Genomic DNA, 15,121 nt, shown 5'->3' on the forward strand with positions numbered 1-15,121 from the left:
TATATATGGTTATGAATAAATCAGCTTCACATAGAGAAGACGTGTTGCATGAAACGCTGGTCGTCGCCTGACGCCCGCCGGAGGTTAATAATCCAGCCGTCAGAAGGTAGACGTCCTGTTCCCACCAGCTCAGCTCTGCTGCAGGCAGACCAGCCTGATGGCGACACCTGTTGGACAGGTAGATCCATGTTCGGACTCGAACGCTCGGGTCAGAGTAAACATTTGCCGACCCAGCGACTGTTTGAAGCCAAGCCAACTTTATTATTAAGCGTTTTCCGAGAGATCCTGCTGAAGATTAAATAATTAGAATATTAAACAGTAGAAAGCAGTAGAAACAATAAAACCAAACGAGCCGTCTCGTGGGGAAAACGACGATGAATTGAGGTGGGATGGTAAGCTAACGTGGAGGCAGTGCGGCCGTAAACGCGCTGCATACGGGTTCATCAGCGTTTGTTTTACTGCCAGTCACCACAAACAACCCGGTGGAAAGCGCTCCAGGTTTCCGGCGGCGGCGTGTGGCCGCAGCATGTGCTCCCACGTGGCCGTGGTGCTGCTGGGGATCTGACTTTCCCCGACTTTTCCTCTGTTTCGTAGCGCTCATACTCCCCATCGCCGCCATCTTTCTGACGCTGTTCGCTCTGCGTCGACGTATTTCGGTGAACACTTGCAGCGATGCCTGGCGGCCTTCAGGACACGGTGTGTTTCTGTAGTTCAGTGAGTGATGATGACAATAAGGATGATGATGATGATGTTGTGCTTCAGTCGTGTAGGGGAGAATCTGGAGCAGTCTCTGCCCAATCTGAAGGAACTGGTTCTGACCAACAACAACATCCAGGAACTGGTGAGTTCCCAGTCTCTGTAAACTGCCATCCATCATTAATTTGATCATGAATCTGCCGAACGAGTGAAACCCGCGGGGCGACGTGAGTAGAGCTGTTCGTCTACCACAGGGGAGGGCAACTCCGGTCCTCCAGCAGGTGTTAGCGGTTTCCCTGCTGCAACACAGCTAGCACACATCAGACATAATCAGCAGAGCTTGACATCAAACTCTGCAGCAGTCTGCTGATTAGCCATTGGTTTGAATCAGCTGTGTTGCAGCCGGGAAACTGCTAACACCTGCAGGACTTTGGCGCTGGAGGACCGGAGTTGCCCTCCCCTGTGCTAGCTTGTTCCGATGTGAAAAGCTGAAACCATCATCTGGATGGAAACACCAGATCACGAGACGCCATCAGCTGGGTGGTCATGTGACACTAAGCGGCAGCTACCTCCACCTGTTGGACTGCAGTTAACAGCCAATCACACAGCAGCATGGAGGCACGCTGAAGTTCAAACTGAGCATCAGAAAGGAGATTTAACAATCAGACAATAGAGCAGGGCTTCTCGGTAGATATTCAGGTGGGACATATTTTCAAATAAAAAATTATCAGAGCCAGTAAATAAAGTAAAGAAAAATAAATCAGTAAAAATAAAGACACATTTACATTTTGAAAAACAAGTAGTTTAATTTTTCTATTTTAAATTCAATCCCACATGACAAGGGCAAATGAAAAATAATGAAAATTCCCATCAGTTCATTTTTCTCCTAACTTTTAATATAAAAGGTCATATCAAACTAAACTTCTCCATGTGACGCCTCCTCACATTATCATCTTTACACACCAACATATTACATATTAAACACATCAGTTTAGCGCCCAAATATGACGAAAAAATAACAAATACTTCCAGGCGGGGTTAAATCTGCGGTTTTCTTGTCAATTTAGCGTATTGGGACAGAGAGTGACATGCTTGCTCGCGCTACTCTTACAACTTCAAAACACAACACCGCTAGGGTTAGTGTTGCTAGGCAACCAAGTATTGCATTCATGGTCTGCACAACTGTAGGATTGTTGGCTACTTAATCAGTAGGAATGACTGAAGGTTCTTGATTAATATCTTTATTCTTTTACATAAGCTGGGCCACATAGACCTTGGTTCTGGGCCGCATGTGGCCCACCTTCTGAAGAGGCCTGCAATACAAGATGGAAAAATGTTAAATAAATAAAACCTTTTGGACTATTTTCTTGGTTCATGGTTCATGTCCTTCCTGCGCAGGGTGATTTGGACCCCCTGGCCTCAGTGAAGACATTATCGCTTCTCAGGTATTACTCAGCAACTCCCAGCAAAATGTCTTCTATTCCACCAAATTCTGATCCTTCATGCTGTTCCCACTGAAATTCCAGCTTGTTAAGGAATCCGGTGACCAATAAGAAGCATTACAGGCTTTACGTCATCAACAAAATCCCACAGATCCGAGTGCTGGACTTTCAGAAGGTGAAACTCAAAGTAAGTCCTGGAGATTTTCCTCTCTTTCATCAAACTCTGCATTTAACTTTGCATTTAAACTGTGTGACGATGTTTTAGGAACGCCAGGAGGCGGAGAAAATGTTTAAAGGGAAACGTGGCGCTCAGCTGGCAAAGGACATCGGCAGGCGGATGAAAACGTAAGATTTTCCAGTAAAATTCTGCAGAATCACCTGAAACAGGTCCTGCTCCAGAGTCTGGGCCCGTTTCTCAGTCGTTGACAGGAACGGTCTGAAGTTCTCCCCAAGGAATGACAGGATGGTCTTAAGATCAAAGGAAATCCAAATTTAATCGGCGATGCAGAGTCCAGTCGTACGTACGTTGGTCCGTAATCAGCTGATAAATTCCACGTGCTCACCATCACCTGCTGGTTCTGTTCGGCTCATTTACACCCAGAAATGTCCATTTCCATGTGTACTTTTACAAAAGGAGACGTCATAATTATTTCATTGTCAAAAACAATGGAAAAGTGTTGCATAAACGTATCCACAGAAACCATCGGAAGTTCCTCCTGGAGTCCAGATTTTTACCTTGGAAAGATTTTTGGTGGACCTGGATGGTTTTAAAAGTTCTGAAGAGATGGAGGAGACTTGATCTGATGTTAAGAGACACACGTTCCCATTGTTGTTCCCGTTGTCTCTTACCGACACCGTTCCCGTTGTCTCTTACCGACACCGTTGTCTGTTACCGACACCGTTGTCTCTTACCGACACCGTTGTCTCTTACTCACACCGTTCCCGTTGTCTCTTACCGACACCGTTGTCTCTTACCGACACCGTTGTCTCTTACTCACACCGTTCCCGTTGTCTCTTACCGACACCGTTGTCTCTTACCGACACTGTTGTCTCTTACCGACACCGTTGTCTCTTACCCACACCGTTGTCTCTTACTCACACCGTTGTCTCTTACTCACACCGTTGTCTCTTACCGACACCGTTGTCTCTTACCGACACCGTTCCCGTTGTCTCTTACCGACACCGTTGTCTCTTACGACACCGTTCCCGTTGTCTCTTACCGACACCGTTGTCTCTTACCGACACCGTTGTCTCTTACCGACACCGTTCCCGTTGTCTCTTACCGACACCGTTGTCTCTTACTCACACCGTTCCCGTTGTCTCTTACCGACACCGTTGTCTCTTACCGACACCGTTGTCTCTTACCGACACCGTTGTCTCTTACGACACCGTTCCCGTTGTCTCTTACCGACACCGTTGTCTCTTACCGACACCGTTGTCTCTTACGACACCGTTCCCGTTGTCTCTTACGACACCGTTGTCTCTTACCGACACCGTTGTCTCTTACGACACCGTTCCCGTTGTCTCTTACGACACCGACACCGTTGTCTCTTACCGACACCGTTGTCTCTTACGACACCGTTCCCGTTGTCTCTTACGACACCGTTCCCGTTGTCTCTTACCGACACCGTTGTCTCTTACCGACACCGTTGTCTCATACCGACACCGTTGTCTCATACCGACACCGTTGTCTCATACCGACACCGTTGTCTCATACCGACACCGTTGTCTCATACCGACACCGTTGTCTCTTACGACACCGACACCGTTGTCTCTTACGACACCGACACCGTTGTCTCTTACCGACACCGTTGTCTCTTACCGACACCGTTGTCTCTTACCGACACCGTTGTCTCATACCGACACCGTTGTCTCATACCGACACCGTTGTCTCATACCGACAACCGTTGTCTCATACCGACACCGTTGTCTCTTACCGACACCGTTGTCTCTTACCGACACCGTTGTCTCTTACCGACACCGTTGTCTCTTACCGACACCGTTGTCTCTTACCGACACCGTTGTCTCTTACGACACCGTTCCCGTTGTCTCTTACCGACACCGTTGTCTCTTACGACACCGTTCCCGTTGTCTCATACCGACACCGTTGTCTCATACCGACACCGTTGTCTCTTACCGACACCGTTGTCTCTTACCGACACCGTTGTCTCTTACGACACCGTTGTCTCTTACGACACCGTTCCCGTTGTCTCTTACCGACACCGTTGTCTCTTACGACACCGTTCCCGTTGTCTCTTACCGACACCGTTGTCTCTTACCGACACCGTTGTCTCTTACCGACACCGTTGTCTCTTACCGACACCGTTGTCTCTTACCGACACCGTTGTCTCATACCGACACCGTTGTCTCATACCGACACCGTTGTCTCTTACTCACACCGTTCCCGTTGTCTCTTACCGACACCGTTGTCTCTTACCGACACCGTTGTCTCTTACCGACACCGTTGTCTCTTACCGACACCGTTGTCTCTTACGACACCGTTCCCGTTGTCTCTTACCGACACCGTTGTCTCTTACCGACACCGTTGTCTCTTACGACACCGTTCCCGTTGTCTCTTACGACACCGTTCCCGTTGTCTCTTACCGACACCGTTGTCTCTTACGACACCGTTCCCGTTGTCTCTTAGGACACCGACACCGTTGTCTCTTACGACACCGTTCCCGTTGTCTCTTACCGACACCGTTGTCTCTTACGACACCGTTCCCGTTGTCTCTTACCGACACCGTTGTCTCTTACGACACCGTTCCCGTTGTCTCTTACGACACCGTTCCCGTTGTCTCTTACCGACACCGTTGTCTCTTACCGACACCGTTGTCTCTTACGACACCGTTCCCGTTGTCTCTTACCGACACCGTTGTCTCTTACGACACCGTTCCCGTTGTCTCTTACGACACCGTTCCCGTTGTCTCTTACCGACACCGTTGTCTCTTACCGACACCGTTGTCTCATACCGACACCGTTGTCTCATACCGACACCGTTGTCTCATACCGACACCGTTGTCTCATACCGACACCGTTGTCTCTTACGACACCGACACCGTTGTCTCTTACCGACACCGTTGTCTCTTACCGACACCGTTGTCTCTTACCGACACCGTTGTCTCTTACCGACACCGTTGTCTCATACCGACACCGTTGTCTCATACCGACAACCGTTGTCTCATACCGACACCGTTGTCTCTTACCGACACCGTTGTCTCTTACCGACACCGTTGTCTCTTACCGACACCGTTGTCTCTTACCGACACCGTTGTCTCTTACGACACCGTTCCCGTTGTCTCATACCGACACCGTTGTCTCTTACCGACACCGTTGTCTCTTACGACACCGTTGTCTCTTACCGACACCGTTGTCTCTTACCGACACCGTTGTCTCTTACGACACCGTTCCCGTTGTCTCTTACCGACACCGTTGTCTCTTACCGACACCGTTGTCTCTTACCGACACCGTTGTCTCTTACCGACACCGTTGTCTCATACCGACACCGTTGTCTCATACCGACACCGTTGTCTCTTACGACACCGTTCCCGTTGTCTCTTACCGACACCGTTGTCTCATACCGACACCGTTGTCTCTTACCGACACCGTTGTCTCTTACCGACACCGTTGTCTCTTACCGACACCGTTGTCTCATACCGACACCGTTGTCTCATACCGACACCGTTGTCTCTTACCGACACCGTTGTCTCTTACCGACACCGTTGTCTCTTACCGACACCGTTGTCTCTTACCGACACCGTTGTCTCTTACGACACCGTTCCCGTTGTCTCATACCGACACCGTTGTCTCTTACCGACACCGTTGTCTCTTACCGACACCGTTGTCTCTTACGACACCGTTCCCGTTGTCTCTTACCGACACCGTTGTCTCTTACGACACCGTTCCCGTTGTCTCTTACCGACACCGTTGTCTCTTACGACACCGTTCCCGTTGTCTCTTACCGACACCGTTGTCTCTTACCGACACCGTTGTCTCTTACCGACACCGTTGTCTCTTACCGACACCGTTGTCTCTTACCGACACCGTTGTCTCATACCGACACCGTTGTCTCATACCAACACCGTTGTCTCATACCAACACCGTTGTCTCTTACGACACCGTTCCCGTTGTCTCTTACCGACACCGTTGTCTCATACCGACACCGTTGTCTCATACCGACACCGTTGTCTCATACCGACACCGTTGTCTCTTACTCACACCGTTGTCTCTTACCGACAACCGTTGTCTCATACCGACACCGTTGTCTCATACCGACACCGTTGTCTCATACCGACACCGTTGTCTCTTACCGACACCGTTGTCTCTTACCGACACCGTTGTCTCATACCGACACCGTTGTCTCTTACGACACCGTTCCCGTTGTCTCTTACCGACACCGTTGTCTCATACCGACACCGTTGTCTCATACCGACACCGTTGTCTCTTACGACACCGTTCCCGTTGTCTCTTACCGACACCGTTGTCTCATACCGACACCGTTGTCTCATACCGACACCGTTGTCTCATACCGACACCGTTGTCTCATACCGACACCGTTGTCTCTTACCGACACCGTTGTCTCTTACCGACACCGTTGTCTCTTACTCACACCGTTGTCTCTTACCGACACCGTTGTCTCATACCGACACCGTTGTCTTTTACGACACCGTTCCCGTTGTCTCATACCGACACCGTTGTCTCATACCGACACCGTTGTCTCTTACCGACACCGTTGTCTCTTACCGACACCGTTGTCTCTTACCGACACCGTTGTCTCTTACCGACACCGTTGTCTCTTACTCACACCGTTGTCTCTTACCGACAACCGTTGTCTCATACCGACACCGTTGTCTTTTACGACACCGTTCCCGTTGTCTCATACCGACACCGTTGTCTCATACCGACACCGTTGTCTCTTACCGACACCGTTGTCTCTTACTCACACCGTTGTCTCTTACCGACAACCGTTGTCTCATACCGACAACCGTTGTCTCATACCGACACCGTTGTCTCATACCGACACCGTTGTCTCTTACCGACACCGTTGTCTCTTACGACACCGTTCCCGTTGTCTCATACCGACACCGTTGTCTCTTACCGACGCCGTTGTCTCTTACCGACGCCGTTGTCTCATACCGACGCCGTTGTCTCTTACCGACGCCGTTGTCTCATACCGACGCCGTTCCCGTTTTCTCTCACTGATGTCGTTTCAGTTACCGGTAGAAAGAAAGAAACGGCTATACCTATATCTTCCATAATAACCGTTGTCTCATACCGACACCGTTGTCTCATACCGACACCGTTGTCTCTTACGACACCGTTCCCGTTGTCTCTTACCGACACCGTTGTCTCATACCGACACCGTTGTCTCATACCGACGCCGTTGTCTCTTACCGACGCCGTTGTCTCTTACCGACGCCGTTGTCTCATACCGACGCCGTTGTCTCTTACCGACGCCGTTGTCTCATACCGACGCCGTTCCCGTTTTCTCTCACTGATGTCGTTTCAGTTACCGGTAGAAAGAAAGAATCGGCTATACCTATATCTTGCATAATAATCTCCGTTTTTTCTGAACAAATCTTTTTTTTATTCTCAGATTTACCCCTGGAGTAGCAGCGCAGCCGGAAAAGAGGATGGGTCCGTCTCAAGCCGACGTTGAGGCCATCAAGGTCACCTATATCTGTTTGGTTTATAGGATACACATAAAACTCCCTGTCAGCAACACAGTTTAGCAGTCCATCATAATGAAAATGTAAATCTAGGAAAACTATTAAACATGAAACATCTATGCTTTTCTTCCAGAACGCCATCAGTAATGCTTCATCACTAGCAGAGGTGGAGAGGTTAAAGGGGATGTTGCAGGCTGGACAGATCCCAGGACGAGATCTCAGACAAGGTGAGTGTGGACCAAAGGAGAAACTCTGCAGGAGGGTTATTTTGGTGGTGATGCGGATCACCGTTTGGATCCAGGAACGTTTTAAAAGGATTCTTTAAAATCATGCTTGGTGGAGGTTTCCGCTCTGCGTGCTTTTCTAGTTTCATATTTAATGAGCAGCTTCGTCAGCGGCAGGGCGGGTCGTGCACGCGGCTGGGAGTGTTTTAATGCCACATGTAAAAATGTTGGTACTTTCTCACCACCTCGATCAGCTGTTTTATCAAAACAATCCGTTTTGCCGGCAACAGCAAACACACAAAAGCAGCAACTTCGCTTCCTGTTTTCTTCGTGTTAACGACGCCCACCTCCAATGTCCGACCAATCACACGATACTTCTTGGAGCCCCACAAGAAAAAAGTTCTGCCAGCCCGGTGTGCCGAGAACTGTCTTCAAACACGTCGCGAGAACAAAATGACGTCATTTTCTTCTCGAGGCCTCGAGAACAAGAGCAAAGTTCTGGCTTCTCGTGGAGGATGGAACAAGCTTAACTGAACTGTGATAGAAAGTATCTTTTTTCAAAGGTCTCTCCGCTTTTTTTCGTCGTTGTTTGCAGTAGGAGCGTACAAGTATCGAGCTGCTTCTTGAAAGTACTGCCGACACCACAACAACGTTGGCTCATGTACACACCGGATCAGGATAGATTCATTCCCAGCCAATCTGAAATCAGGAACATTTTAAACCGAAGGGGGTAAAAACGTGGCTAGCATAAATGGGAAGTTTTGACACCCAGTTTAACCTACGAAAAGCACAACAGACATCTGTGTCGTGTTTTGCTGCTGCATCCTTTAATGTAAGTGGTCTGCTGTTGTAAAACCTGTATCTGGTGGAACACTGAGGCCATGCAACAGTACCCCCTAGTGGCCTGGCAAGTACATTGCATTGTTTTCTTCCTGTGTGAGGATAGAGTAAACTGGCCTGTAGAATCACACTTTGACTAGATAACAAGGTTCTGTTAACCTCAACCTCTTTCAGTCATTTTAAAAGTCTATACATCCTTTGTGGACATTGGATTTGGATGTTGGACATGTATTTTCTTTTTATCTCTATCTTAACCTAGAACTGAATAAAATCTAAATGCCGTGTTAAAACTGGCCATGGAAATATCTATAGTTTGAAAAACTTGCTGTGTGAAAGTTTAGATTTGATTCGCAACAAATGTCTTAAATTTCCCACCATTACTTTGGTTTTATTTTCTTCCTTTGGTGTCGCCGTTTCCCGTTTCTCCAGATGTTGTGCGTACGCCAGGGTGAGTTGGCGTGGAGGTCGGGACGTTTTACCAAGTCCTGGTTTTACAAATCCCAGAAGTGGACTGGAACTGGCGTACGCCGGGTTTGCTGCTGCAGAATTAGAAATGACGCTCTGGTGTTTTAACAGAAACACAGCCTGGCCTAAAGAACCTGACCGTCTGGATTTAACCGAGCTAGCGGGTCGGGTTTAACCGAGCTAGCGGGTTGGAGGCAACGAGTAGCTTATTTCTTCAACCAGCTTGTGGAAAGATGCATCCATGGTGGTGGAAAGGTGAGACAGTTCTGACTTTTCTGTTTAAGAAAAGTCAGAACTGTCTGACGCTGTTAAAAACTGGAAGGGTGGTGGGGAACCTGAAAGAGTCTGGAGCTGGAAGAAGGTCCTGGGGTCTGTGGAGACCAGATGGACTCTGTTCCAGACTCGTCATGTGATTTGATGATCCCAGTTGATCACATGTAAGTTGAGTTCTAGGTTGAGGTCTGGATTTGGTCTAGGTTTAGGTCTAGATTGGGGTCTAGGTTCAGCTCTAAATTCCGATCTAGGTTCAAGTTAAGGCACAGGTCTAAGATTAGGTCTAGATTCAGATCTGGGATCAGGTCTAGAAAGGTCCTGTTTGAGGTGGATCAGGTCTTGCGTGCCAGATGGACTGAACCCACCATGTGACGGAGAATCTGATGATCTGATTGGTGGATCCGTCCCGCCGATGGTTTACGGAAACAAACCTTCACTCCTCTGTGGCGTTCCCAGTTGGTAATGGGTGTGTTGACTGGTTGGATGTTATTTCTGAAACAGGTCCACCTGGCGTGGAGGAGGAGGAGGAGGAGGAGGAGGAGGAGGAGGAGGAGGAGGAAGGTGCGGAGGCGCGTATGGAGGAAGGTTATGACGAGGAGATGAATGACGGAGATGAAGGGGAAGAAGAGGATGATGATGAAGATGACATGGATCAACAACCACATCAGAACGGCTCCTGAGTTTCCTGGAAGTTTCTTTTGCTGCATGTTTAACAAAATGTTTTGTAAAATAAAATCTTTTCCGTCTGCGTGAGTTTCCTCGTCCAGCTGGCAGGAGGTCCGCACGGCGCGGAGAAGAAACGGCCAAGTTTAAGTTTATCGTTAAAAATGTCGGTTTCACCACAAAAAGCAGAGAATGGCGTTTTCTGCTGACCAGATCCAGCCATCCCAGTTTGCTCCAGTCTGGTCCACGTGGACACATCTGGAAGTAGTTCACCAGAATCCTACTAGCAACTGTAAAAGTTTCTCTTTTTAATTTTCTTTTGAATTTATTTTTCAATCTTCAGAAACGTAAAATATGATTTTAAAAAACCTAAATGTTATGTCGGTGCAGACCTCTCTGGTCCTCCGGGTCAAGCCCAGCATGCGGGCACCGAGCTGGGGGGCAATGCCCACCCCGCCCGCCGCCTCTCACCTGGAGCGCTCCAGAGCAGAAGAAGGTCCAGTCGTCCTCAGGAGAACTGGTTCCAGACCCCGAGCGGCGAGTTGGCCGGAACCGCCCAGGCTCCTTCCGCACTAGAGAGGTGGTGTTCCACGTCCCTAGAGCCAGTTCTGCAGCTGGTTATCGAACCGCCAGGGTCCTCTCCCCCCCCCCACCAGGCATAGCTGTGGGATCAGTGCAGCATGGAATATAAATATGAAGATGTGTGACCAAGACTTCAGCAGGTCTTGGGACCGGTCCAGATGGATTCAGTTTCAGGGAGCTGATGCTGCAGAGTCCTCGCAGATCCTGCAGGTCTGCTTGTGGTGAAATAAACCTTTTTCTTCTTCCTGAGACCATTTGCATCCAGGCATACTAATGAGTAAACACTGACAAGATGATTAAATTAATCACTGAGATTAATCACTTTTATGAAATGGAAGAAAAATATAGAAAGTAATCCGTGCACTAATCTGCATTAAACTGGTATGTTTTAACACCGTTGAGGATTTCATGCTCTGCACTCGTATGAATGATAACGTGTAAAGCATCCATGACACCTGACTGGCTGTCACGATCATGTGACATGAGAACAAAACGCCGCTGCTGGACTGGACTGCCTGAAGCTCTGGGCTGAAGAGCAAACATCACACCGACTGCTGTCTACATGCTCCACAAACAATCTGAAATATTGACAAGTGGATATCAAAGTATCGCCTCCAAATGATCAATACAGCCATCCCAGACTGGAAGAGTCTTCCCGTCAGCACACCAGGACCTAATGCAGCCTTGTCCAGTCCACTATACCCCACCAGATGGGGTGAGAGAGCCGGGGCTGGTGTGGGGTTCTCTTCCTACTTGGTACCGGGCAGCCCAGACAACCCCCACCGGGCCGGGAGGAGGCTGGACCGTCATCGCCTGGAGCAGGAACATCAGACCATATTGCCCACAAGGCGACGGTGGACCAGTCCTGCGCCAATCCCAGAGGACCACTAGAGGTCAGCTACCTGCTGGGTATGGACATCAGTCAGGCCAATGGGAGGGGGGAGATGTAAGCACCTGGGCAGAACAAATCTCTCTCTCCTCTGCTGTACCTGGCTTGCTGCTGCCAACTGGGAACTAGTGGCTGCCAACTGGGAACCGGTGGCATTCAGAAAGCCACTCCTACCTGCCTGGAGGTGGAGCTGATCTGGGAGCAAGCAAGGGAGGACTGGGAACGTGCAATTCGGTTTAAACGACAGCTTGTGAACTTTGTAAAGTTTGAAGACTGTTGAAGTCCGGTCACCCTGGTGGTCTTGGAGGTTTCCTTTTTTTTTTTTGTATTTTTATTGTGATTCCTTTTAGTGTTTGAGTAGTTTCCATATTTGAACGGTTTTATCTGTTCTTTCAGCGTTCTCCTTCTGCACTGAGCTACTTCTGCCTGCCTGATGGCCGAGTATGGTTTTAGACTTGATTGGATTTCAGTGGTTTTCAGTCAGACCGCTTACCTGAAGTTCAAAGTGAATCTGAACTCAGAGCTGCAGCTGAATCACAAATATAAATTCATCATAATGTTTAAACATGCTGAAAACATACATGTAAAATTCCCATTACATTCCCCCTTTTGATCATTTTGTAATCACAGTCAAACTTTATGTAAGGCCTGAAATGGAAAATAAAAGGATAACTGAACTGGGTTACGAGTTTAATAAAATCATCAAGCCTCCTAGAGGCTTGAACATCATGTTTATACCTCATGAAACTGCAGATCAACATCTTTAATCTTGATTGCTGGACCTTATCAGCCTTTTATCCTGAAACAGGCTACTAAAAGCAACATAAAGGCTAGTTTAGTGGGAAAGTTGTTTGCTTTGGGAGTGTTTGTGTCTGTTGTGGTGAACACAGTGCCATGTGAGGGTGTTCCTGTGGAGGGCGACTCCAAGGAGGAAGTGATGCGTCCTACTGCCGATGCTGAGGAGGATAATGTGAATGGTGGAGAACGCTGGGTAGTACACTGGTTGGCCTCCCTCGGTTTGATCCGCTCTCTCCAGGCAGCTTGGATGCCCTCGGTGGCGCATGACTAAAAGCAGATCTGGCACGACTTGAGATTGAGGCACAAGAGGAAGTACAAGCTCAGCAAACTCAACTCGAGTTTGACCTCTGATAGCTCCAAATCGAGGCAGAAACAAAGGTAAAAGTGTGCCAGCTAGCTAGAGCTGGAGGCTCAACTAGACCACTGCCTACCCCTGCTGGAGGTCTGCAAGTTGGGCCCTTTGTATCTGCCGCCTTTGGTGTAAGTAGGTGTCTTGCTTCGGTACCTGGGTTTGAAGAATCCAAATTTCGGCATTTGAGCATATTGCCAATGCTCTGACTTGGCCACAGGATGTTTGGCCTCTGTTGTTGCTGTCACAGGTGTCTGTTCCTCCCAGGATAGGTGCCTTAATCAGCACCTGATTGCTGCCACCTGGGAGACTGGACCAGGTGTGTGGAGATTGGCTGGCGGAGCCTTTTCCTCCAGTGTTCCAGGTGAACGCCCGGCAGAGCGGCTGGAGCGCGACACAGAGCGGCCGGCAGAGGCGGAAGCCGAGAGCGAAGGCCGGGAGGCCGACTCCGACAGCAGGGACGGAGGAGGCCTGGAGTGCAGTGGATCCAACTTCGGGATGTTGGACGAGTGGTCACAGTCCTTTAAGAACCCGGACCGCCTACACTAACAAAAGCCTATCTCCTTGCGTCAACAGGACAAGAAAGGGAAAAAGAACTCTGACTCTCCTTTTTAACTTTCCTTGCTTTTAATAAACTGTGTTGCCATCTTACTATAAGGACCCTGTGTGCTGACTGGCAGTTTGCTCCTTGGAATAGCTGGTTATTGGTTCATTCGGGCGAAGAAATCTCTCTCCCCCCGTTACACTACAGCGTCAGCGGTCTGGAAAGGCACAAGAAGTAGTAGCTGCTCCACCATTGAAGGACAAAATGAAATCCACTGCCATGCAGACTTAGAGTTGGTTCCTGAAGCCGACAGACGTTTCGGCAGCAGAGGACAACAGCTGGACAAGCTCATGTCGTATTAAAGAAAAAAACGTTCTTTTTGATAAATGTGCGTCGCTTCAAAAGCTAATGGTTATGATTCCCTGTGGGATTTAGTATTACTGGAGAAATTTAAGAAGTGTGTACCAGATCATGTTGTGTGGTAGTTAAATGGACAGAAGGTGACATCCCTCACATCAGCTGCTGTTCTTGCTGATGAATATGTGCTTATGCATTAGACAACCTTCCCTGTTGGTACTGAAAACCCCTGCCATAATCCAGTACTCCCAGCACACCCTGTCAAAATTTCCACTGTGAAGGCGACACGAGAATGTTTTTTACTGTCATGGACCTGGACATGTTTTCGCAGACTGCTTGGCTTTGAAGCACAAAAATCAGTCAAGTTCCCAACTTCCCAGGGGTGTTAGTTTGTTTCATACAAAGCCCCACTATGAAGTCCTAGGTTCTGGTGAGGACAAAGTACCTGATGCATGCTGTGAACCATTCATTTTTGACAGCATTGTTTCCCTGACAGGTGAACCTGCTGATCTGTAGCTGGTTTGCATCTTAAGAGACATTGAAGTTCCCAGTCTCTCATTCTTGCCAGTGCTGCCGTTCACATAGCATTCATCTTGTGGTTTCAACTCAGTTTTGAGTGGTGTTGAGATGGGATATGTTACCAGACCTGTACATAATGTTTACATAGAGTCCAAACTAGTCACAGGTTTTTCCTTTCACTGTTTGTCCCAATCCACCTATAAAAGGCATCAATTTGTTAATGGGGAATGATGTTGCTGGTGGTTTAGTGACTGAGTTTAGAGGTATTGGATGACCCAATGGCCAATAAGACTCCTGAATCTTCTTCCCAAAACCCCAAGCTGTATCCAACTTGGGTTGTCACAAGTGGACAGTCGTGTGAAAACACTGACATATCTCTTTCTGATTCAATACTCATGTCACTGTTCTCCGACTGTAACAAGGCAGGAGGGACTGACAATGAGACAACTCTGTTAAATGCAGAAGAGGTTTTGAAACACCAAAAATGGGAATTGTCAGATTTTGATGTTGCACTTCCTTTAACCCGAGAACCCTTGTCCGTGCCTCAAAAAGCTGTCTGGGATCAGAAAAGCTGTTGTGGAAATGTTTCGATAGTGTCAAGTGTTGAACAAGCCAAGAAGGCAGCAAGCATATTGTTGAAAATGCCTTAGATAAGTTTGTGTGCAGCCCTTTAAGACATGTAATTTCTGACTGAGTGTCGGCCTCAGTGATTGGTCTGTGTGTTAGGGTTAGAAGATGTCTGATCGGGACTGAAGGCCTGGCTGATAATAGCCTAACAAGCAAGTTCCTGGACTGTGGCTTGTGAAGTGGG

General features: G+C 48.4%; 1 protein-coding gene across 1 annotated transcript in view; it reads left to right on the forward strand.

The window, feature by feature from the left end:
• Positions 1 to 15,121, forward strand: part of snrpa1 (small nuclear ribonucleoprotein polypeptide A') — a gene marked incomplete at its 3' end in the record, with an annotated part of 35,523 nt that overhangs the window by 1,784 nt on the left and 18,618 nt on the right. The window contains exons 3-8 of the mRNA XM_079243251.1: positions 763 to 841; positions 2,095 to 2,141; positions 2,223 to 2,325; positions 2,404 to 2,483; positions 7,735 to 7,807; positions 7,941 to 8,034. Coding sequence (XP_079099377.1) covers positions 763 to 841; positions 2,095 to 2,141; positions 2,223 to 2,325; positions 2,404 to 2,483; positions 7,735 to 7,807; positions 7,941 to 8,034 — 476 coding nt within the window. The remainder of the gene's footprint in view (positions 1 to 762; positions 842 to 2,094; positions 2,142 to 2,222; positions 2,326 to 2,403; positions 2,484 to 7,734; positions 7,808 to 7,940; positions 8,035 to 15,121) is intronic.

The sequence above is a fragment of the Telmatherina bonti genome (assembly GCF_933228915.1).
Source record: "Telmatherina bonti genome assembly, chromosome: 1".
NCBI classification, from domain to species: domain Eukaryota; kingdom Metazoa; phylum Chordata; class Actinopteri; order Atheriniformes; family Telmatherinidae; genus Telmatherina; species Telmatherina bonti.